Source organism: Coloeus monedula (assembly GCF_965178545.1).
Source record: "Coloeus monedula genome assembly, chromosome: Z".
NCBI classification, from domain to species: Eukaryota; Metazoa; Chordata; class Aves; order Passeriformes; family Corvidae; genus Coloeus; species Coloeus monedula.
In genome coordinates, this window is record NC_138822.1 from 40,634,522 (window position 1) to 40,652,396 (window position 17,875).

At 38.5% G+C, this 17,875-nt stretch overlaps 1 protein-coding gene across 1 annotated transcript in view; it reads left to right on the forward strand.

Annotated features, from left to right (window-relative positions):
• The window catches only part of LOC309584971 (ADAMTS-like protein 1), a gene marked incomplete at both ends in the record, with an annotated part of 96,945 nt that overhangs the window by 65,433 nt on the left and 13,637 nt on the right, over positions 1-17,875 (forward strand). The window contains 2 exons of the mRNA XM_082301363.1: positions 11,693-11,804; positions 12,378-12,516. Of these exons, the coding sequence (XP_082157489.1) occupies positions 11,693-11,804; positions 12,378-12,516 (251 nt within the window). The remainder of the gene's footprint in view (positions 1-11,692; positions 11,805-12,377; positions 12,517-17,875) is intronic.

Below are 17,875 nucleotides of genomic sequence, written 5' to 3' on the forward strand. Positions count from 1 at the left end.
TGAACATATAAAAATGCACCAAAAAACCCCAACCAACTGTTCATGGTTGTAGGATCTTTTCTAAGGTTAGCATTAAATTTTGCATTGGATTATACACTAAAAAATTCTCTGCTCTTGAATCACAGTTAATTTTTTAATCAACAGCTATAGAAGATACTTCAGCTATTACTTAATGAGACACAGATATTATTCTGTACTATTAAATTATTTTTCTAACAAGTTTTTTTTTCTTCTGGATATTTATTTTGTTAGATTTTGCCAGATATGAGCATGTACAGATGCATGTACAGATGCATGCAATCCAAGATGCTGCCCCTCAGTTATGTCAGATTTGGAAACTGCTCTTCATACTTACTTTATACATGATTCTTTTGCCTTCAGATTTTGAAGTTAAAGTACCTTTCTTTAAAAAAAAATCAGATTAAATATTTCTTTGTGGTGTTGCTAAGCTTTCCTTACAAAGTGGGATCTCTTTGGGTGTCTTGCCTCCTGGACCAAGGCAGATTTTTATGCAAACAGATCTAAATGAATCTGTAGATGTAGCAGAGCTCTAGTTTTAGAATTGTTGTCTCCAGAATTATTCCTGTAATCCTTTTCACTTGACCCTGAATGCTCTTATTCGACAGGTCAAGTTAGACACCTGGATATAATTCAAAAGTAGTAACTCAGTGTGAGAGTTGATATTTAAGTTTCTTTATTGGTAACACAGAGTGCTTTAAAATTGCAAGAAACCTCATGCTGTTCCTGGAGGAGCTGAGTTGCATAATTACTGGATTTCTTTGCTTTGTAATAGTCAGTGGTACATACCTCACATGCTAAACTCTTGGCAATCTTTTCACAAGATGTGTAAATAGGAAAAATAATTCAGTAAAACAGCTGTATTAAAAAAAAATAAAGGTGTTATCACAAAACTGGAGAAGAAACAAAGTTTTTCATTATCTTTTTTTTTATATTGATCATTTGAAAATTGTAAGTCTCCATTGCAAACTTTAATTTTTGAAAGGCAAAAGACGAGGAAAACGTGCCAGTAAACGTAAATCCTAGTAGAACTACTTTTCCTAAATTCTGAGGATTTCTCTGTTTTGGCATTTTCAGTACAAAATCCTGGTTTGCATGACTAGAAATGCCTCTTTTCTATAAGAAAAATGTGTCATGCTAGATATAATCCTGAAGAAACGAAGGTCCATTTTCATGTGGAAATTTGTGTGTTTCTGTGTTCTAGAGATCAGAGTAGTAATATCACACAGGGGGACGTGCCCTTTATGGCTGAGCTGTCCCAGATCTGCACTGTTGCCGGTGTTGTGTTCGTTCACTGGTCTGTGCTGAAATATCTCCTCTGTTGATAGTGTGCGTTTCACCCTGAACAGAGAATCTTGGAGTACTGAGTTCATGTCATGCATCTGCTCTCCTTTGAGCAGGATGAAGCAGTACTGTCAGATGAGGTCCACAGATGACCATATAATGAGAACAGTCATCACCAGATGACTGTAAATATGAAATCCATAGTTACAGACTTATGGAAACACCATTAGGGACTGCCAGTGAAGAGTGAAGCTGGCAAAGCGCAGTCTGTTAGGGTCTCCTTCACAGGTTGATTGTTGCGTTGCTAGGGCCCTAACCCTGTGGCTGAGGTGTGAGCCAGCAAAGACCAGTGGGTTTAAAACCTTTAAAAGATCTAGTAAAGGGTATTATCTAGGCTTGGGTTTGGTTTGGAGGAGAAACCATTGTAGGCCTAGATCTAGGCTAGACTATGTTTATGTTGGTTTTAAATCCCTCGTATCATTCATAGTGCCTGCCCAGACCAAGTCCTTTGCATAGAGATGCCTAAAACTGGATTGCACAAATGTTTGTCTGGAGGCTTCTAGAGGTATTTGAATTGGGATTGCATTGTATTGATGATGTCTTTTTGTAGTGCTGGGGCTGACAAGCCTTGGCTAGGGGCTGCTGCCAGAAGAGACTGTCTGGCGCTTCTTTTTGTGCTAGTGGCTGGGGTGTTCTGCTGGCTGATTTAGAAATTATGTGGACTGGGTTCACTTGGGCAGAGTTACTGCTGAAATTAGAGTTTTGGCCACCAATTGTCCAAAAAGTCATAAAACACATCTCAAAAGTGGATGCTGAATTACACAGAACTCTAGAGCTAGCCAGACAACTGTTGGCTCAGCTGCAGTCTAGGAGTGGCAGAAAGTGCTGGTGAGATAAATGCGTTTGATAACAGTCCAGATTAGAGATAGAAAATAAGGCTGGGACTTAGTCTAGACTTCCTGGGACTTGCAAGGGCATGCAAGGGATAATGCATGTACAGGCAGCCAGCTGGCAGAGAGGTTGATGGGCCTTGTCAGGCTAGAGCCAGGATTGGATTAAATGTTACTTTGAACAAGGAGCACATAGTGATTTACTTTGTGGCATAAACTAAATTATTTCAATACTCTCTTTAAGGCAGAGGCCAAATGATGCAAATTTGCTCTAGCAGCAAAGAGCTACTATTTATGGTTCACATATTGTTGGATATTTGAGGTATTATCATATGAGAATTGGAAGTGAAGACAGTAAGAGTCTTCTGTACAATTTAGTTCTGATGCTAGCAAAGGTTTCCAGAAGAGATTATACCTCATATTTGGGAGAAGGCTTCAGATCAGGTGGGAAGTGATGAAGAATCTGGGTAGTACTGACAGCTTGGGGTTAGGATGGAGCTCCTGGAAGTAGGTAGAGATAGAATTAAGGCTGAGTGCACAGAAATAGTATTAGTTAAGGTTTAGTGTGACTGGTTCGCAGCTTTTGTGTTAGCAAGGTCAACCCACTGAAACACTTTGCTTCATCTAGAAGAGATCAACAGAATATTGTCAATTCATTGTAAAGCAAAAGTACCTCTTGAGATGTGTCTTCCTGAGGTCATTGTGGCGCACTGCAGATTGGATTTAGCTGGAAGCATGTCTGTACCAATGGCTTTTATCAACCTATGTTTGCATTCAATACTTCTTTTCCCAGTATTAGTCATAAAAATCACCCAGTCTGATTTCCTGATACCCAAAAAATGTACATTCTTTTAATAATTTCTAGGTCAAAGTCACAAGTAGTGACCAGCACTAATCATTATTTATCTTGACTAGGTCTTGTGACAAGTTCAGGAAAATTCTTTTTTCTCCTATTTTGGCAAATGAGGTGAAATGTATGGAAAACCATGAAATAAACCTTTCAAAAACAGTGCACAGTTTTTATTTTATATCAACCTTTTTTCTTTTCTGTTCAATATAAAGTATTTCAATTAATAGCACGTAGAACATGATCATTCTCCTAATCAATATATTTGACCTTTAGGTCATGCAATGATTTCCATAGTGAACAATACACTGTGTAAAATAAGGAATACATCTCATTTTTCAAACCTTAGTGCAATATTTTCACTGATTCCTTCTGGTTTTCCCATTCTGAGAGACAGGAAATTATTACTACTGTTTACCTCCTTTCTCCTTTACTTCTGTGTTTGATATCTCTGTCATCATCATTTTCCTCTTTCCTAGTGTCTTCATAGAATCATAGGATGGTTTGGGTTGTAAGAAACCTCAAGGATTCTCTATTTCCAACTCCACTCCCATGGGCAGGGACAGCTACTAGATCAGCTTGCTCAGAGCTACATCTAGCCTGGTCTTGAACATTTCCAAGGATAGAGCATCCACAGTTTCTCTGGGCAACATTTTACAGTGTCTAACCATGCTCACACAAAAGAATTTCTTCCTAAGATCTAAGCTAAATCTACCCTCTTCAAGTTTAAAGCCATTATCCTTCATCCTGTCTCTACATGCCCTTGTCAAAAGCCCCTCTTCAGCTCTCTTGTAGCCCTCTTTAGGTACTGGATGGCTGCTGTAAGGTGTTCTCAGAGCAAGTTCTCCAGGCTGAACTATCCCAACTGTCTCAGCCTTTCCTCATAGGAGAGATGCTCCAGCCCTCTGGTCATCTTCATGTACCTCCTTTGGACTCCAACAGGCCAGTGTCCTTCTTACGTCTTACTCTATTTAATATTTACTTTTTTATCAAAGATGATCCACAAGAAGTTTATCCTTTTTTCCATTCTCTGTCCTTTTCCTGGTTTCACTGTGACAGTACAGTCACAATTTTTTAAAATACACATAAACATGTAATTTGTGACTTGTATTTAAATACATAAATGTATATTTTGAAAGAATCTATTTCTTATAAGTAGACATGTAGTTTAATAAAATGTTATAAAATTATTTAATATCTATTTTATATAAAGAGGTAATTATACATATATATGTTGAAAAAGAGTGAACTTACACTGTAATATCACTTGAAAGGAAATTGTAATGACTTGGGGGTCAGTCTCTTCTCTGAGGTAGCAAGTAATAGGACAAAAGGAAATGGCCTAAAGTTGTGCCAGGGGAGCTTTAGATTGAATACTCAAAAAAATTTCATCACTGAAAGGCTGATTAAGCATTGCAACAAGCTGCCCAGAGAAGTGGCGGAATCACTGGAGTGTTCAGAAAATGAGATGTGGTGCTTAAAGACATGGTGTAGTAGTGGACTTGGCACTGTCAAGATAGTTGTTGGACTAGCTTTGGATCTTAGAGGTCTTTTCCAACCTTAATGGTTTTATGATTCTATACACACAACAATCAGGACACAAATGGATTCTACCTGGCTATGTACTTTTCTCTTCTTCTTTCATCCTTTCTGCAAAATTCTATGGATGTTTTTAACTGAGCTGATATTTTCAGAGGAATACCTAAAACAATACCTACTACTGTTCTGAATGGTAATAGCTAATGTGGACAACAGTTCTGTGTATAATTAGCATATATAATTAATTAGGGTTTCCCATAGGCATTGTTTCTTTTTTTTTAACTGAACTTGAATTTAGTCTGTCAAAACTTTGAGGGCTTTCACAGATGGTTTCAATTTTACGCACCATTCATAAGTTTTTTCATTAGCAAACTTGGTAAGTTCATGGTTGACCCTTTATGCTGCTCATCTGGGCATCTGGCTAACAACTCATGCCATAGCACATATCCCTGAGGGATTCCACAGTCCTTCATCCATTGCAAGAGCAGCTTATTAGACCATTCTTTACCCAGTCATCAGTTCATGGGAGAATCTTCTGGGAGTATCCATCTAGGAGTCTTTGGTGAGAGACCTAGAAAAAAACCTAGACTAATAAAACTACCTTTATTTTCTTGACAAAGAAAACCACAATGCTCAGAAAAAATTACCTTTCTCAGGGTACTCTTTAAGTTCTGTTGTCTTTTTACATTCTATCTACTCACCCTGTAACTGACGTAGAAATTGCTGGACCAAAGTTTTGTTCATTACTCATGAGATGCCTTCTGAAAACTGTTACAAACTTCTATCTATATTTATGTGGTTTAAACCATGGTTTATGCATGTAAGTAGACTGAATACCATATGTGATTTGGATTTGCGATTCCTGTGCTCAACCAGTACGTCCTTTGAAGCTACTGGGTGGATGCTGTTTGGATCTGAAGATGTGTTACCATTAATTTTACATACTTTAAAGTACTGCTGATCTGAAATGTACTGGCAGGTTTTAATGATGCCTTTTCCTGGTCTTAAAATCAAGAGTAAAACACGGTTAGAAGGGGAAAAGGGATTTTACCTTGGTATTTATTTTAAGGATCTTTAGGTGCACCACATCCAGGTCAACTGCACCGAAATGCACAGCGCAATGCACACCCCCAGAAGATCTGGTATAACATTGTAGGTCTTACTAATTATCATATCTATCAAAGATTCCCAAATGAGAGGCTCAAGTGAGCCCCCCTCCCTGAGGAACCTTCCCCTGGATGGTTCTATCTTAATTTACAGAATGTGTTCTGGAGAGGACCTTGGGGTCTGGGGCACACTGATCCCTAGCTACGAAGCTTCTAAAATGTTTAGTCTCTTAGCTTGACAAACAAGTCCAAGAATGTAGGGAAAAAGCACTGGGAATACAGAAGTTGTAGAAAGGTATAACAGGGGTATAAAAGAAAAGGCAAAAAATCTTCATGACATGATTAAGGCAATAGAAAAAGTTTCTTAGACATGTAATTTTCTATTCCTCTGACAAATTGTTATTTGTAATTTTTCCTTTTCTTGCTCTGTATCTTTTGTTTATGTATATCTCCCAAAAATCAGTCACTTTTAAGTGCAATTAAGGCTTGGAGCCAACCATGTTCATTTTTCATTATTTTAACAATTTGCATGTGTGTGGCAAAAAATGCCCTTTCAGTTTGTTAATTTTATTTTTATACAGTATCTATCACAATAGGATCCTCTTTTTACGTTGATTTCCTAGATATTGCCCTTAATAACTTAAGATTAATAAATTATCTGCAGTTACAATTAAGGTGGTTTGTTCAAAGGTGAATTCTCTTACCCTGGGATCATGATGATGGTGGTAAAATGGTCTTTCCACAGATGACTGGGATGTTATGGGTAGTATCACAGCAGAGATGCAGCACATCTGGTTTCGGTGTTTGGGGTTGCCTTTGGTTCTATGGAATGATTTTGGTCTTCTCATTTGAGAAATTTCCACATTGCCACATTAGTAGTAGATTATGTACAGATGAGTAATTGTTATATCTGGTACCACAGGTTCCATTACTGCCAGCTATCCTAGCCAATCCACTGTAGTGATTTTCTCTTTTTTTCTTTTTATGGGCAGATTAATGGAACTGGTAAAAGATTTGGACCTTCTAGCTTTCTATTGTGGCTTTGTGAGAGAATTAATCTAAAGGCTTTTTAACACTCTCATCACCTAAAGAATACTGATTAAACCAAGATTGGGACAGGGTAAGCAAGTTCAATTCAGAGATACCTTGCAAAGTATGTAAATCAGTGATAATATAATTCCAGAGTGATGTCTCTGGCTGATTTAGAGGCTTAAATTGAGAAGCAACAGGTGGAGCTGACTTTCATTAGAGAGACAACCCTAAAACCAAGCTGATCCAATACAGGACAATCAAAACCAGGGGATGTGAATGCAGAAGTGGACAGTAGGCATATTCCCTGGACCTTGAGGACAGAGCGCCTTTCAGCATTCAAGGGAATGACAAGGCAAACTCAGAGGAGTTATGTTGTAGTCTTGTCTTAAAACATATGCTTGAAAGCCTTCAGCATTTCTCATTATTTACATTTTATTTTCTTTTTATGTTATTTTAAACAAGCTTGTAAAAGTTATTTTCCCATGACAACGTCTGGCTTCTATTTCCTTCATGAACAAATTATTAACAGCAACAAATCTCTTGTACATCCTTCTTTTTTTCAGTGCAAGATATCACCACATACAACCAGCAATACTGAAGCACTCTAGGTAGAATATTTTTTCTACTGACTTGAGAAGCACAAAATTACATATGTCAGATTTCTCATTAATTACTTTCATTAGTATCAATCTGATGATTTGGCATTTGGAACTTGCAGAAAGAATTCAGAATCAGAATATGGGAGAATCCGTCAGAACTTTTCTAATAAGCATGGTGGCATTGAGCTAGATCATAGTAGAGCAGATCAAATTGTGTAAGACAGAATTTGCTGAAGCACTTCCAGAGAAGGACAACAGAGCTGGTGAAGGGCCTAGAGAGTAAGTCCTATGAGGAGTGGCTGAGGAGGCTGAAGTTGTTTAGCCTGGAGAGGAGGACGCTCAGGGGAGACCTCATCACTCTCCACGACTGCCTGAAAGGAGACTGTAGCCAGGTGGGGGTCAATCTCTTCTCACAGGCAACCAGTGACAGGACAAGAGGACACAGGCTTAAGCTGCACTAGGGGAGGTCCAGGCTGCACATCAGGAAGAACTTCACTGCAAGGGTTGCAATGGGCTGCCCAGGGAGTTGGTGGACTCACCATCCCTGGAAATATTCCAGAAACAATTGGACATGGCACTTAGTGCTATGGTTTAGTTGACATGGTGGTGTTTGGTCAAAGGTTGGATTCCATCTGGGAATGTCTTTCCAGCCTGAATGATTCTATGATTCTGAGGTATGAAATAATAATTTCCTTTCTCTGTCTCCATTTTGGAACACACACACACACAAGAAAGAAATGGTGTCTTTCCTCCTCACCTTCCCCCGACTGCATAAAATGAGAACATTTTGTTGAATATACTTCTCATGGCTTAGCTCTACAAGTAGCATTAATAATTACTTGGTTATGACTGCTGGTTATAAACTGCTGATTAAATTTCAAAACTGTCCAAGTAAACTACAGTAGTTTTGTAGGTCAGGCCATGTGTTCTTCAGTGAACAGAAGCAAATGGTTCAGGCACACACTGCCAAAATCAAGCGAAAAAGGGTTGGGCTTTCAGGAACTTGACTTGTTAGGTTTTATGTGAACTAATCAAATTTTGGAGTAACAGGAAAAACCAACAATGTGCAAAGGTGAAGTCAGATGTTGCAGTCTCTTGTTCATAGGACAGATCAGAATATCTCAAAAAGCTTACACACCTTTTGTGTTCAAGTTTTTATTTTATTGTTTTCATTCAACTTTTTGTGACATCTCCCAAACCAAATCTACATTTTATCAACTCCAAACTTCACCTGAGCAACACTTTGTGCTTCTCTTGCATCATCCCAGGCAGGTATTAATAAAATCAGTGTAAAAAACAGTGATTAAAAGAGATTTTTTTTTTCCAGGGTCTTTCAACAGGGAAAAAAGATATCTCTGTTGATAGTGGCTCTAGGCTAGACAGTGGATATTCTGAGGACTCTAGTTTTAACCAGTTCCTTATATGACTGGTGTTATTCTTTTGAGTCAACAGCTGACTGAACAGGAGCCAACTGTGCCCAGGTGACCAAGAAGGCCAATCATGGCATCCTTGCCTGGATCAGGAATTGTGTGGCCAGCAGGACAAGGGAAGTCATTCTTCCCCTGTACTCGGCCCTGGTGAGGCCGCACTTTGAGTGCTGTGTCCAGTTCTGGGCCCCTCAATTTAGGAAGGATGTCGAGATGCTCAAACACTTCCAGAGAAGGACAGCAAGGCTGATGAGGGGTCTATAACACAAGCCCTGTGAAGAACGGCTTAGGGAAATGGGGTTGTTTAGCCTGAAAAATTCAGATAGGATTTTATTTGCAAATACATTGATCAATTGCCATTTTTTCTAGTTCAGTTACCTAAGTATGGAAAACTCATTGTTAGTTGGAGGACTAGCTTAAGATTCTCAGGTGACGACCATCTCTATTTGAATCTTTGTCACTTCTCATAGCTACGAGGGTGTTGCAAATACTGCAAAAGTAAAAAATTTCATCATACTACAGAGCTGAGTGTGGGAGAGATTACTACAGAGATTTCAATGTGTGGGAGTTGGCCCTGTACAGTCAAACCAGGATATTTTTCACAGCATTTAGCTATCAAGTCTCACTCTGAGTTTTTCAGGGCTCAAGCAGCCAGTGATGTTTTTTCCTGGACAAAGAACTTAGCTTTAACAAACAGTCAAACAAAATACAAAAGAAGTTTTTGCTATGTGGAATCACATGTATATATTATATTGTATATTGTTCCTCTTCTGCTTACAATACTCCTTAAAAAAATACATGTATGCTTCTTTTATTTGCTTGTTTTGTATAATTTGAGCTTATGACTGTGGCTCATTGTAATTCTTTCCCACCTATGCTGTTTTCATGGCTGTATGAGTGACTTCCACATTAGGCTGGAAAAGATGTACATCTGTCTTTTCTCTACGTCACAACAGACAGATAACTGCAGACATGCGGGAATAATCACCAGAGAGAGAGGAACTCTTCTTTCTTCCTGATTTTTTTTTATTTTTTAAAATGTAAACTCTTTTTTCCTCCCGTTCCTTTTATAGTAGCCTCTGTGTGAGTTCTTGGTCTGTTCTTTATGACTCACTGCAGACCGTACTGCTGAGGAGATCTGAGTATGCGAATCACTGATGATCCTTAAAAAACAAAGAGTAAGAACAGAATTCTCCCCAGAGAATGCCTTTCCTGTACATTGAGATCAGAGACCTCCCCAGATGGCTTCCAGCACAACTGAACATTTTTCCCAGGAGTGCCTGAGGCTTTCATGAGCCTGGAAAGACCCTTCTGCAGTGTGCAATTAATGCATCATCCCCACAGAAGGAATTAGGTATCCTGTTTCTGACACACAGATTCAAAGAATATTGATCTGTGCAAAAGGCCTCCCCTTTGCTGAAGCAGTTGTATTATTGCTACAGCTGGTTTGGGTTTTTTTCCTTTTGGGAATTGACATCACTGCTTAATTAGAAGAGGGCAGCCTTAGTCGTAGTGGACCAGATCTCATACACACATCAGTATTCTTGCCCTCCTTCTGCTCTTCAAGATGTATCTTGATTTGTAATCACGTTGCTGTCCATCTACAGGGGAAAACAAAACAAACAACCCAAGTTACAAAGTTCATCTAGATTTGTCATATTTTTGTTTCTATTTCACAAACCATTCTTCAACAGTGTCTCTTGGTGTTTGGAAAGAGAGAAGAGAAAGGGAAAGGCAGATTTAAAAACAGTGTTTCCAAAATGAGGAGACTCATTTGAAACATGAGAGAAAAGAACAAAAAAAAAGGCAGTGGTTAAACAGTTTAAGCTGTCTGGAAAAAAGGGAGAGGATTGCTCCTGAGAGCAGCAGTACTGTCTTGGACAAGGATCCATCTTTCGTAGTTGTGATTTAGCAGTATTCTCTGTTGTGATAGCATTATGCCACTGATGCAGAGATGCTCAGGCAGCACTGAAACACAGTGTCCTAGGACAAATAATCAAATAGGAGAGGATTTTAGCAGCAGACTTTTTTCTTCCCTTGCCAGCTGTTCATGCAGAGGCATAGAGGTAAGGACAAGGGGTAACCTGCTGAGATTTTGAAGCCCTCATAACTGGATTAATCAGAACAGGTGTCAAGTGGGAAGGGTTTTTTACTGGGCCAGGTGCAAGTGGTGCTGCTTTACCAGGTTGTAGGTCTCTCATATTGCAGTCCTTGCACTACAGACTCTTGTTTATGTGGGAAATCCATTCACACATAGTACTGAAAGCATGCTAGCTTTTAAGCTCAGATGGCTTGTACGCTCTAAAGACAGTATTCTAGATATGCTCTTAGCCCCAGCCAGGATTCCATGCCTAAGTCTGAAAAAAGCATTTTTACAAGCAAAATAAAGTAAGCAGGAGAACAAACTTATAATAAAGACAGTGCCACAAAGGAGAATGAAATAAAGACCTCACCTCAGGGAAAAAAAAAAAAGGTGAATTAAAATTTTTAAACTATTTATTATTTTTCACATCTCAGCCTCCCATGTTTTACACTGTACTATCAAGTGTATTATAACTCCTCATAGAATGTTTTTTGGGAAACATTAAACATTTAAAATCTGTGTCCAGGTATCAGGGACAGTAAATAGTAGTAGGTGATTTTCTGATTCGTTAAACATTAGTCCCTGTCTTCTGTCCCTGTAAGATTATTCAGTAGCACTAACCATGCGTTTGGCATGCACTCTTTATTTCAGAATATGGTCTCAAAATGGTCACTGACTATGCCCAGAAATTTATTTGACTGTGTTTTGAACCCAAGATTTTGCCACTGATCTATGCTTTGTTTTTCTATTTAATTTTTCTATTTCAATGTGTATCTGGTATTTCATGAAGCTGCAAGATGAATGTAGCTGAATAATTCTTCCCAGCATTTATAATAGGTTCACTCTTTGATATAACCTCTTTTTCAGATCCATTATGCTGGTGCTGCTGACAGTTCAGTCCAGTTCATCTTCTACCAGCCTATCATTCACCGATGGAGGGAAACTGATTTTTTCCCTTGTTCAGCATCCTGTGGTGGAGGTAATGCATTACCACTGTATTTCAGAAACTGTCACCTGCGTACCTGACCTGTCCCAACTTCTGCCCTGTTTAAATAGTTTCAACTAAATGAAGAGAGGGATTTAGCAACGTGGCAGTAGCCAGTAAGTTTTTAGCATCGTGCCCAACTGTGTAGATAAAGTACATCTTCATGCCTACATGTATGCGTTTAATGCTACAGCAGTCAAACATAAGGGCTGATGGGATTTGGGCCTCTTTTGGAAAAACAAGATGTCTCCATTTGTCCCTGTTCCTACCAGCAGGTTTATTTGCTATACTGAAACAGAGGGCACAATTCTTGGTGACTATGAAACCTCTGCCTTTGTTTTTTTCCTTTGTTTTTTCTAGGCTTCTGAATTTTTGTTTGACTGTACTGGTTATCTTTATTTCCTACTACCTACTGCTGTTTTCAATCTGGCCTGTAAAACAACAGCTGCTATGTCCAAGCAAGCTGAAATTAGTTTTTTTTTTTACCAAATCAGAACTTAGATACATTCCAGAACCAGACAGGAAGAATACCATGTTTCATATTATTTATTCCTCTGTGTATTGCAGGTTATCAGCTGACATCTGCTGAGTGCTTTGATCTGAGAAGCAATCGGGTAGTAGCAGATCAGTACTGTCACTATTATCCTGAAAATATCAAGCCAAAACCAAAACTTCAAGAGTGTAATCTGGATCCTTGTCCTGCAAGGTCAGTCAGCTTTAATTTTAGAGGAGGCTGAGATCTAAAGGAGTAAAATAAAATAGGAAAATATTCTGTTGATATTTCTCACAGTGTCATTTATCCCACATGATTCAACCTCTTTCTCATCCTGAGAAAGCACTGTGTAGAACACCTTTATTTAGCACCTTCACATAGCAAAGACTGATTTGAAATGGTTGTTTCTTCCCCTCAGAATGTATTTTGCCTCATTAATTGTTACAAAGTATGAGAAAACAAATTGTCCATGATACCATGCCCACATTCAGTACCTGCCTCTTAAGTGTTAGTGAGATTGAAAAAATTCTTTTGCTTGAAAATTATTGTCATCACAATTATTTTTATGGGGTTTTTTAAAAATTTTCTCCTTAATAAAAGTCATGCTTGCATTTATGGCAACTTGTAAAATGTAATGAGTGATTTTGTTCTAGTTAGCAATGTCCTTTGGCCCTGCATGAAAATCTCATGCTTGCTGCCCCACAGAATCACAGAATGGGTCAGGCTGGAAGGGACCACAGTGGGTCATCTGGTCCAACCTCCATGCTCAAGCCGGGTCATCCAAGAGTACATGGTACAGGATCGTGTCCAGATGATTCTTGAATATCCCCAATGAGAGAGTCTCCACAACCTCTCTGGGCAATCTGTGCCAGTGCACTGCCACTGCACAGTAAAAAATTCTTCCTCGTGTTAAGGTGGAACTTCCTGTGCATTCTTCCTCAGAAGATTAATAGAAAAAATAGTAGGATCAGATAGTCAGGTTTTTCATGTATAAGAAAAGAAAGAAAACCACAAAAAAGACCAATCCTTTGTTGCACTGATTGCCCTGAACTTCAGTGGGAATCCATCTGCAGCCACTCAATAACAGCAAGCATTTATTTATGCAGTCTAAACCTTTTGGTTGTCTTATGTGGCTTTGCTAAAAGATGGTTAAGCATAGCCCAGCAGGCATGACAAGGATGTCCTAAAGCCATTTTATCACCAGCTCCTTTCCTTCTAGACTAGTTTTGTGCCAAATTTGATAAAGTGAGTTCGAGCAAGCGTCACATAAAAAGTTGCTGTGTCACTTCAGATTGCTGGAGATTGTCACAGAAAAAAGATGTCCTGATGAGAAAAAGGATGCTTAAGAAACCTATGGGCCTATGTATCCACCTGTCTGAGGATGGTTGCTGCCCAAACCAGGTATACCAGCTTTAGAGTAGTTAGGCATTATCAGAGCAGAACAAATCACTCCAAGGCAAAGACAGTTTTTACATCTTATAGAAAGTTTTCGCTGAAGTTCACTGACTTTTTCTGGAGTTAACACTCAGATTGCTTTGTCATTGAAGACACATTTACTCAGAGTGTAGGGCAGTTTATATTCCTTTGTTCCTATAAGACCATTTTGTTTGAGACTGAAGTCAGTAGAGGCCAGGTATAATCAGGTAGAAGTTTGAAACATGAATGTCTCAGGAAAGGGATTCTTGAAAGGTATGCATCAGTATAGAAACTATCTTTTAGAGTCACCTATCACAGGATCAATGAGAAAGTAATTCTATGTAGTTGCTGTATTTTTTTTTTTTTTAATTCCAAGATGCTATTTTTTAAACATACAGTTCTGGGTCAAGTATGTAATTTGCCTCTGGAATTTATGCTGTGGATATTTTCCATACTTTTCCCAATGATTTTAAATTATATGTTCTCAAATGGTGAGACAGATGACTGCATGGTACATGGGAGGAAAGAGAAAAAAAAATAACAGCTGGGCAGATGTCAGGAAGCAATTTTTGTTTTATATAAGACATAACAAGGCAAAGTTGTCGATATAAAGAGCCTGAGGGGAGGGAGAGTCATTTAGAAATACAGCAATGCCATCCCAGAGGAACTGGCTTTTTGGAAACATCTTTAAAGTATGCCATATTTCAAATTACTATTTTCAAAAGTGCCTTTGTAAAGAAGTCAAGAATCAACAACCCAGAGGAAAAAAACAGAGGAAATCTGTGGTAACTTCTGGATTCCTGATGATTTCTTACAGTCAGGAAGAGGGTAGGTGAAGCAGAAACACGGGGTCAGAAGCACGGACAAGGAGGGTGTCTTGGCTCTGCAGTGTCTTTTCTGTGTGGGAGTTGCTCTGCTCCACCAGGATAAAAGAAGTTAATTTTTCCTGGCAAACCCAGTCCCAGTGAGGCACAGCTGATTAGTGGTTGCTGACTGTTCCTATGGTGTGTCAATGAATGCCGCAGAAAATAATTGTTGAAGACCACAGTTGCACTGAATAAAGCAACTGAAATGGGTTGCTGTAGGAGAGCTTACACTAAAATTTTCAGCAAAGGACAGGCTGAAAGAAAAGTTTTAATGAATACCACAAGTATTGTGTGGGCCTGCAATAAGTTGCCTCTTTAGTTTTAGTGCATAGAAATGTTTTACTTTACTGTGCTTACTATGGCAATAATTAGCAGTGTTGCTGGCATCTTGAATAGCAAAAAAGCTTTGCCTCACGAAGATGGAAAAGTCTGTGGATGGTTATTTATCAAACATATATAATGTATACATACCCATTTTCCAGGTTAAGTAGAGGTGGCCGCCTGTACTGTTCATCCAAGTCAGACCACTAATTCAGTCTCACAGAATGCATGATACACCATGACACTGAGTGTCTTTTCATCCCTACTTACCAATGCTCTATCCAGCCTCTCTCATCAACCCTGTTTCAGATCCAGCTCATGCCTTACAAAGAAAAAAGGAAGGATCTGTTTATTTACAGTCCATTATGATTTTACCGCAGTCTGCCTTTGACTGGCACAAATAAGTCTGTATGTGTAATATCTACTGATGTAAGCAGCGGCCAGTTCAGTCTAGTCCACTTACCTTCTATGTAGCAAAACCCAACATTAGTATTTCACCTATTTAATTAAGAGAAAATCTTTTAACTACCCAAAACTTCACAGACTGGAAGGGATTTTCAGCTTTCATCTATATCCTCCTTTCTTGTATCTTTTAGTGAAAAAAGAATGGAATTTTTGCCAGCTTAGAGAAAAGGTTTGCTCAGATTTGACTTAACTGGGTGTGCTAATTTAGGACAATTCTAAGGTGCTGTAAGCAGAAAATACATCTCCTCCATAATTCAAAGGCTTCCCTTCAAAAAGCAATTTTTACAAATACGAAAAGTGCTATTTCCCCACTCATCATTCATTTACTCACCAGGATACTCTCAGTATTATTTCTAGATTTCATCTTCAGCTTTTAGGTGGCATTCCCGGCTGTGTCATTCTGAATTTTTCCCAATCTCCCATATTTTTTGCCTATTGCTCCTACATGTTAATGTGGGAGTTTCTGAGTCACAAAAGCTCTATTCATGCTTTTACTGGGAGATTTCAATGGTGTATAAAGATTTCTAAAGGCAACCTAAGCAAAGATTCTAAATTCATGAAGCACTTGTCTGAAAACTTTCATATTAGCAAGCCTCTAGCGTAAAGTGTTCTTTTTAACACTTTAATTCCTGGAGTTCAGATAGAGTTTTATCTGTAAGCCTGCCACTAGAAATAATGTTGATACCTGTGGAAAGTTTGGGGGAAAATCTCTCATTCAAGCAAGATTTTCAGCACCCGGAGACCTGAAAACTCTTGGATATCCACTATTTATGGAGTTCTCCAACAAAATTGCAAACTCCTCTTTCTGTCCAAGTTTTTCTTTATCATTCTCATTTAAATATCTATAATGGGTGGTGGCAGAAGTAGGCATCACCAAAAAGAAGTATAAAATTAAATTTAAGTTTTAATGAAGTTGTACTTTTTAGTTGTTAAAATTTTCAGCTAATCTAACAAGAGCACTGAAGTACAAGTGAAAGCATACAAAAGACACCAGGATGTTATGACCATTCCGAGTGATCCTTAGTGACAAGTCTATAATATACTTGGTGATGTGAAAGTGGAGTTGTAGATGGAAAAGAAGCTGATAGCAATGGCAGTGTTCTGGTAGTCATAAGCAAGGTCATCTGAATTCAAGAGCAGGATAAAGATGAGCAGCAGACAATTCTAATGCCTAAAGAGGTACATTTCTTCTCAAGACAAGTAGTTGAAACCTTGAATTTTTGGACAGGATAAAAGTAATTTAAATTAATATAGAAAATAACTTTGTCAGAACAGGCAGGGAGGATGGGCCAGGAAGCACTTGTCAAGCACTGAAAAGAAGTAAATAGCAAAGCAAATTCAGCTGTAAGGGGACAATAAGTATTAATGAAACATAGAAAGAAAGTCATAAAGGAGCTGCCAGGAGGCATCAGATAACAAGCTATAAGGTGGGAAAGTATATCATGTACTGCTGTGAGCATCAAATACAGGTATATGTCTGCCCAATGTGAAGTTACAGGAAAATTAGTCTATTTAAGTCCTAGAAGAGACCAAAACTGCAGCAAGTAAATGGTCATTTACAGAGATTTTCACTGGATATTCAGGAATTAACACTAGTAGTGGAAAATAGCAGCTCATTCCTTCTTTGTATCAATCTCTGCTCATCCAAACCACCATAAAATATTGAACTGAATAAAAATGGGAGATATTTAGAAGCATTACAGTCATGCTGCTGGAAGGAATTACTTTTTCTGCTTTCAACTGGCAACACCTATTTCAAGCACTGTGAACAGATTAGTTTTTAGCAGTCTATGACAAAGCTAATTAAACCATATGTTGCTTATAATTTGAAATCTCTGCACCATGAGCAAGACATTTTTTATAAAGGTAAGTATTGTTGTGCCAAACAGACATTCTGTTTAAAGCAAGAGGTTTTTCAGAATCTGGCTCAAAAGGGTGGCTTTCTCAGCAGCTTTTTCATATATAAGTTGGTTTTTTAAGTATCCACTGACATTCCATTTTAAAATGTTTAATCAGAAGACATTGGATTTTGCAAATCTGTGCAGTACTAAGACCATATAGAAGGATATATAAATACAAAGTACATAGTAGTTCTTCAAGATTCACATTGATAGCATCCAGAAACCAGAAAGGTAACTCATACTGGTAGAATACCTGAGAATTACTGTTTCACTGCCTGTAAAAGTAGGCTTTGAAACCAACGTTGTCTGTACCTGTGGTGTTACTGTGGATGTCATCTACCCCAGCTCTAAAGGGAAACAGTAATAGATTCACAGAATAACACATGGGAGGCAGGAACAGATACCATCTCTTTGAGGGCTCCAGTAGCTGTTTCTCAACACAGAAAATGTTCCTGTAGCACAAGGAGATAATGTCACAGTGTGGCATCTTCAGAGAGCACTGAAGTGCAGTAACATACACTGCCTTAGTGTCAGGATTCAAAGTGTTAAAGTGCTAGTCTTTTGCACAAGATTGTTTTCTGTCTAGTGATAATCGTGGCTTTC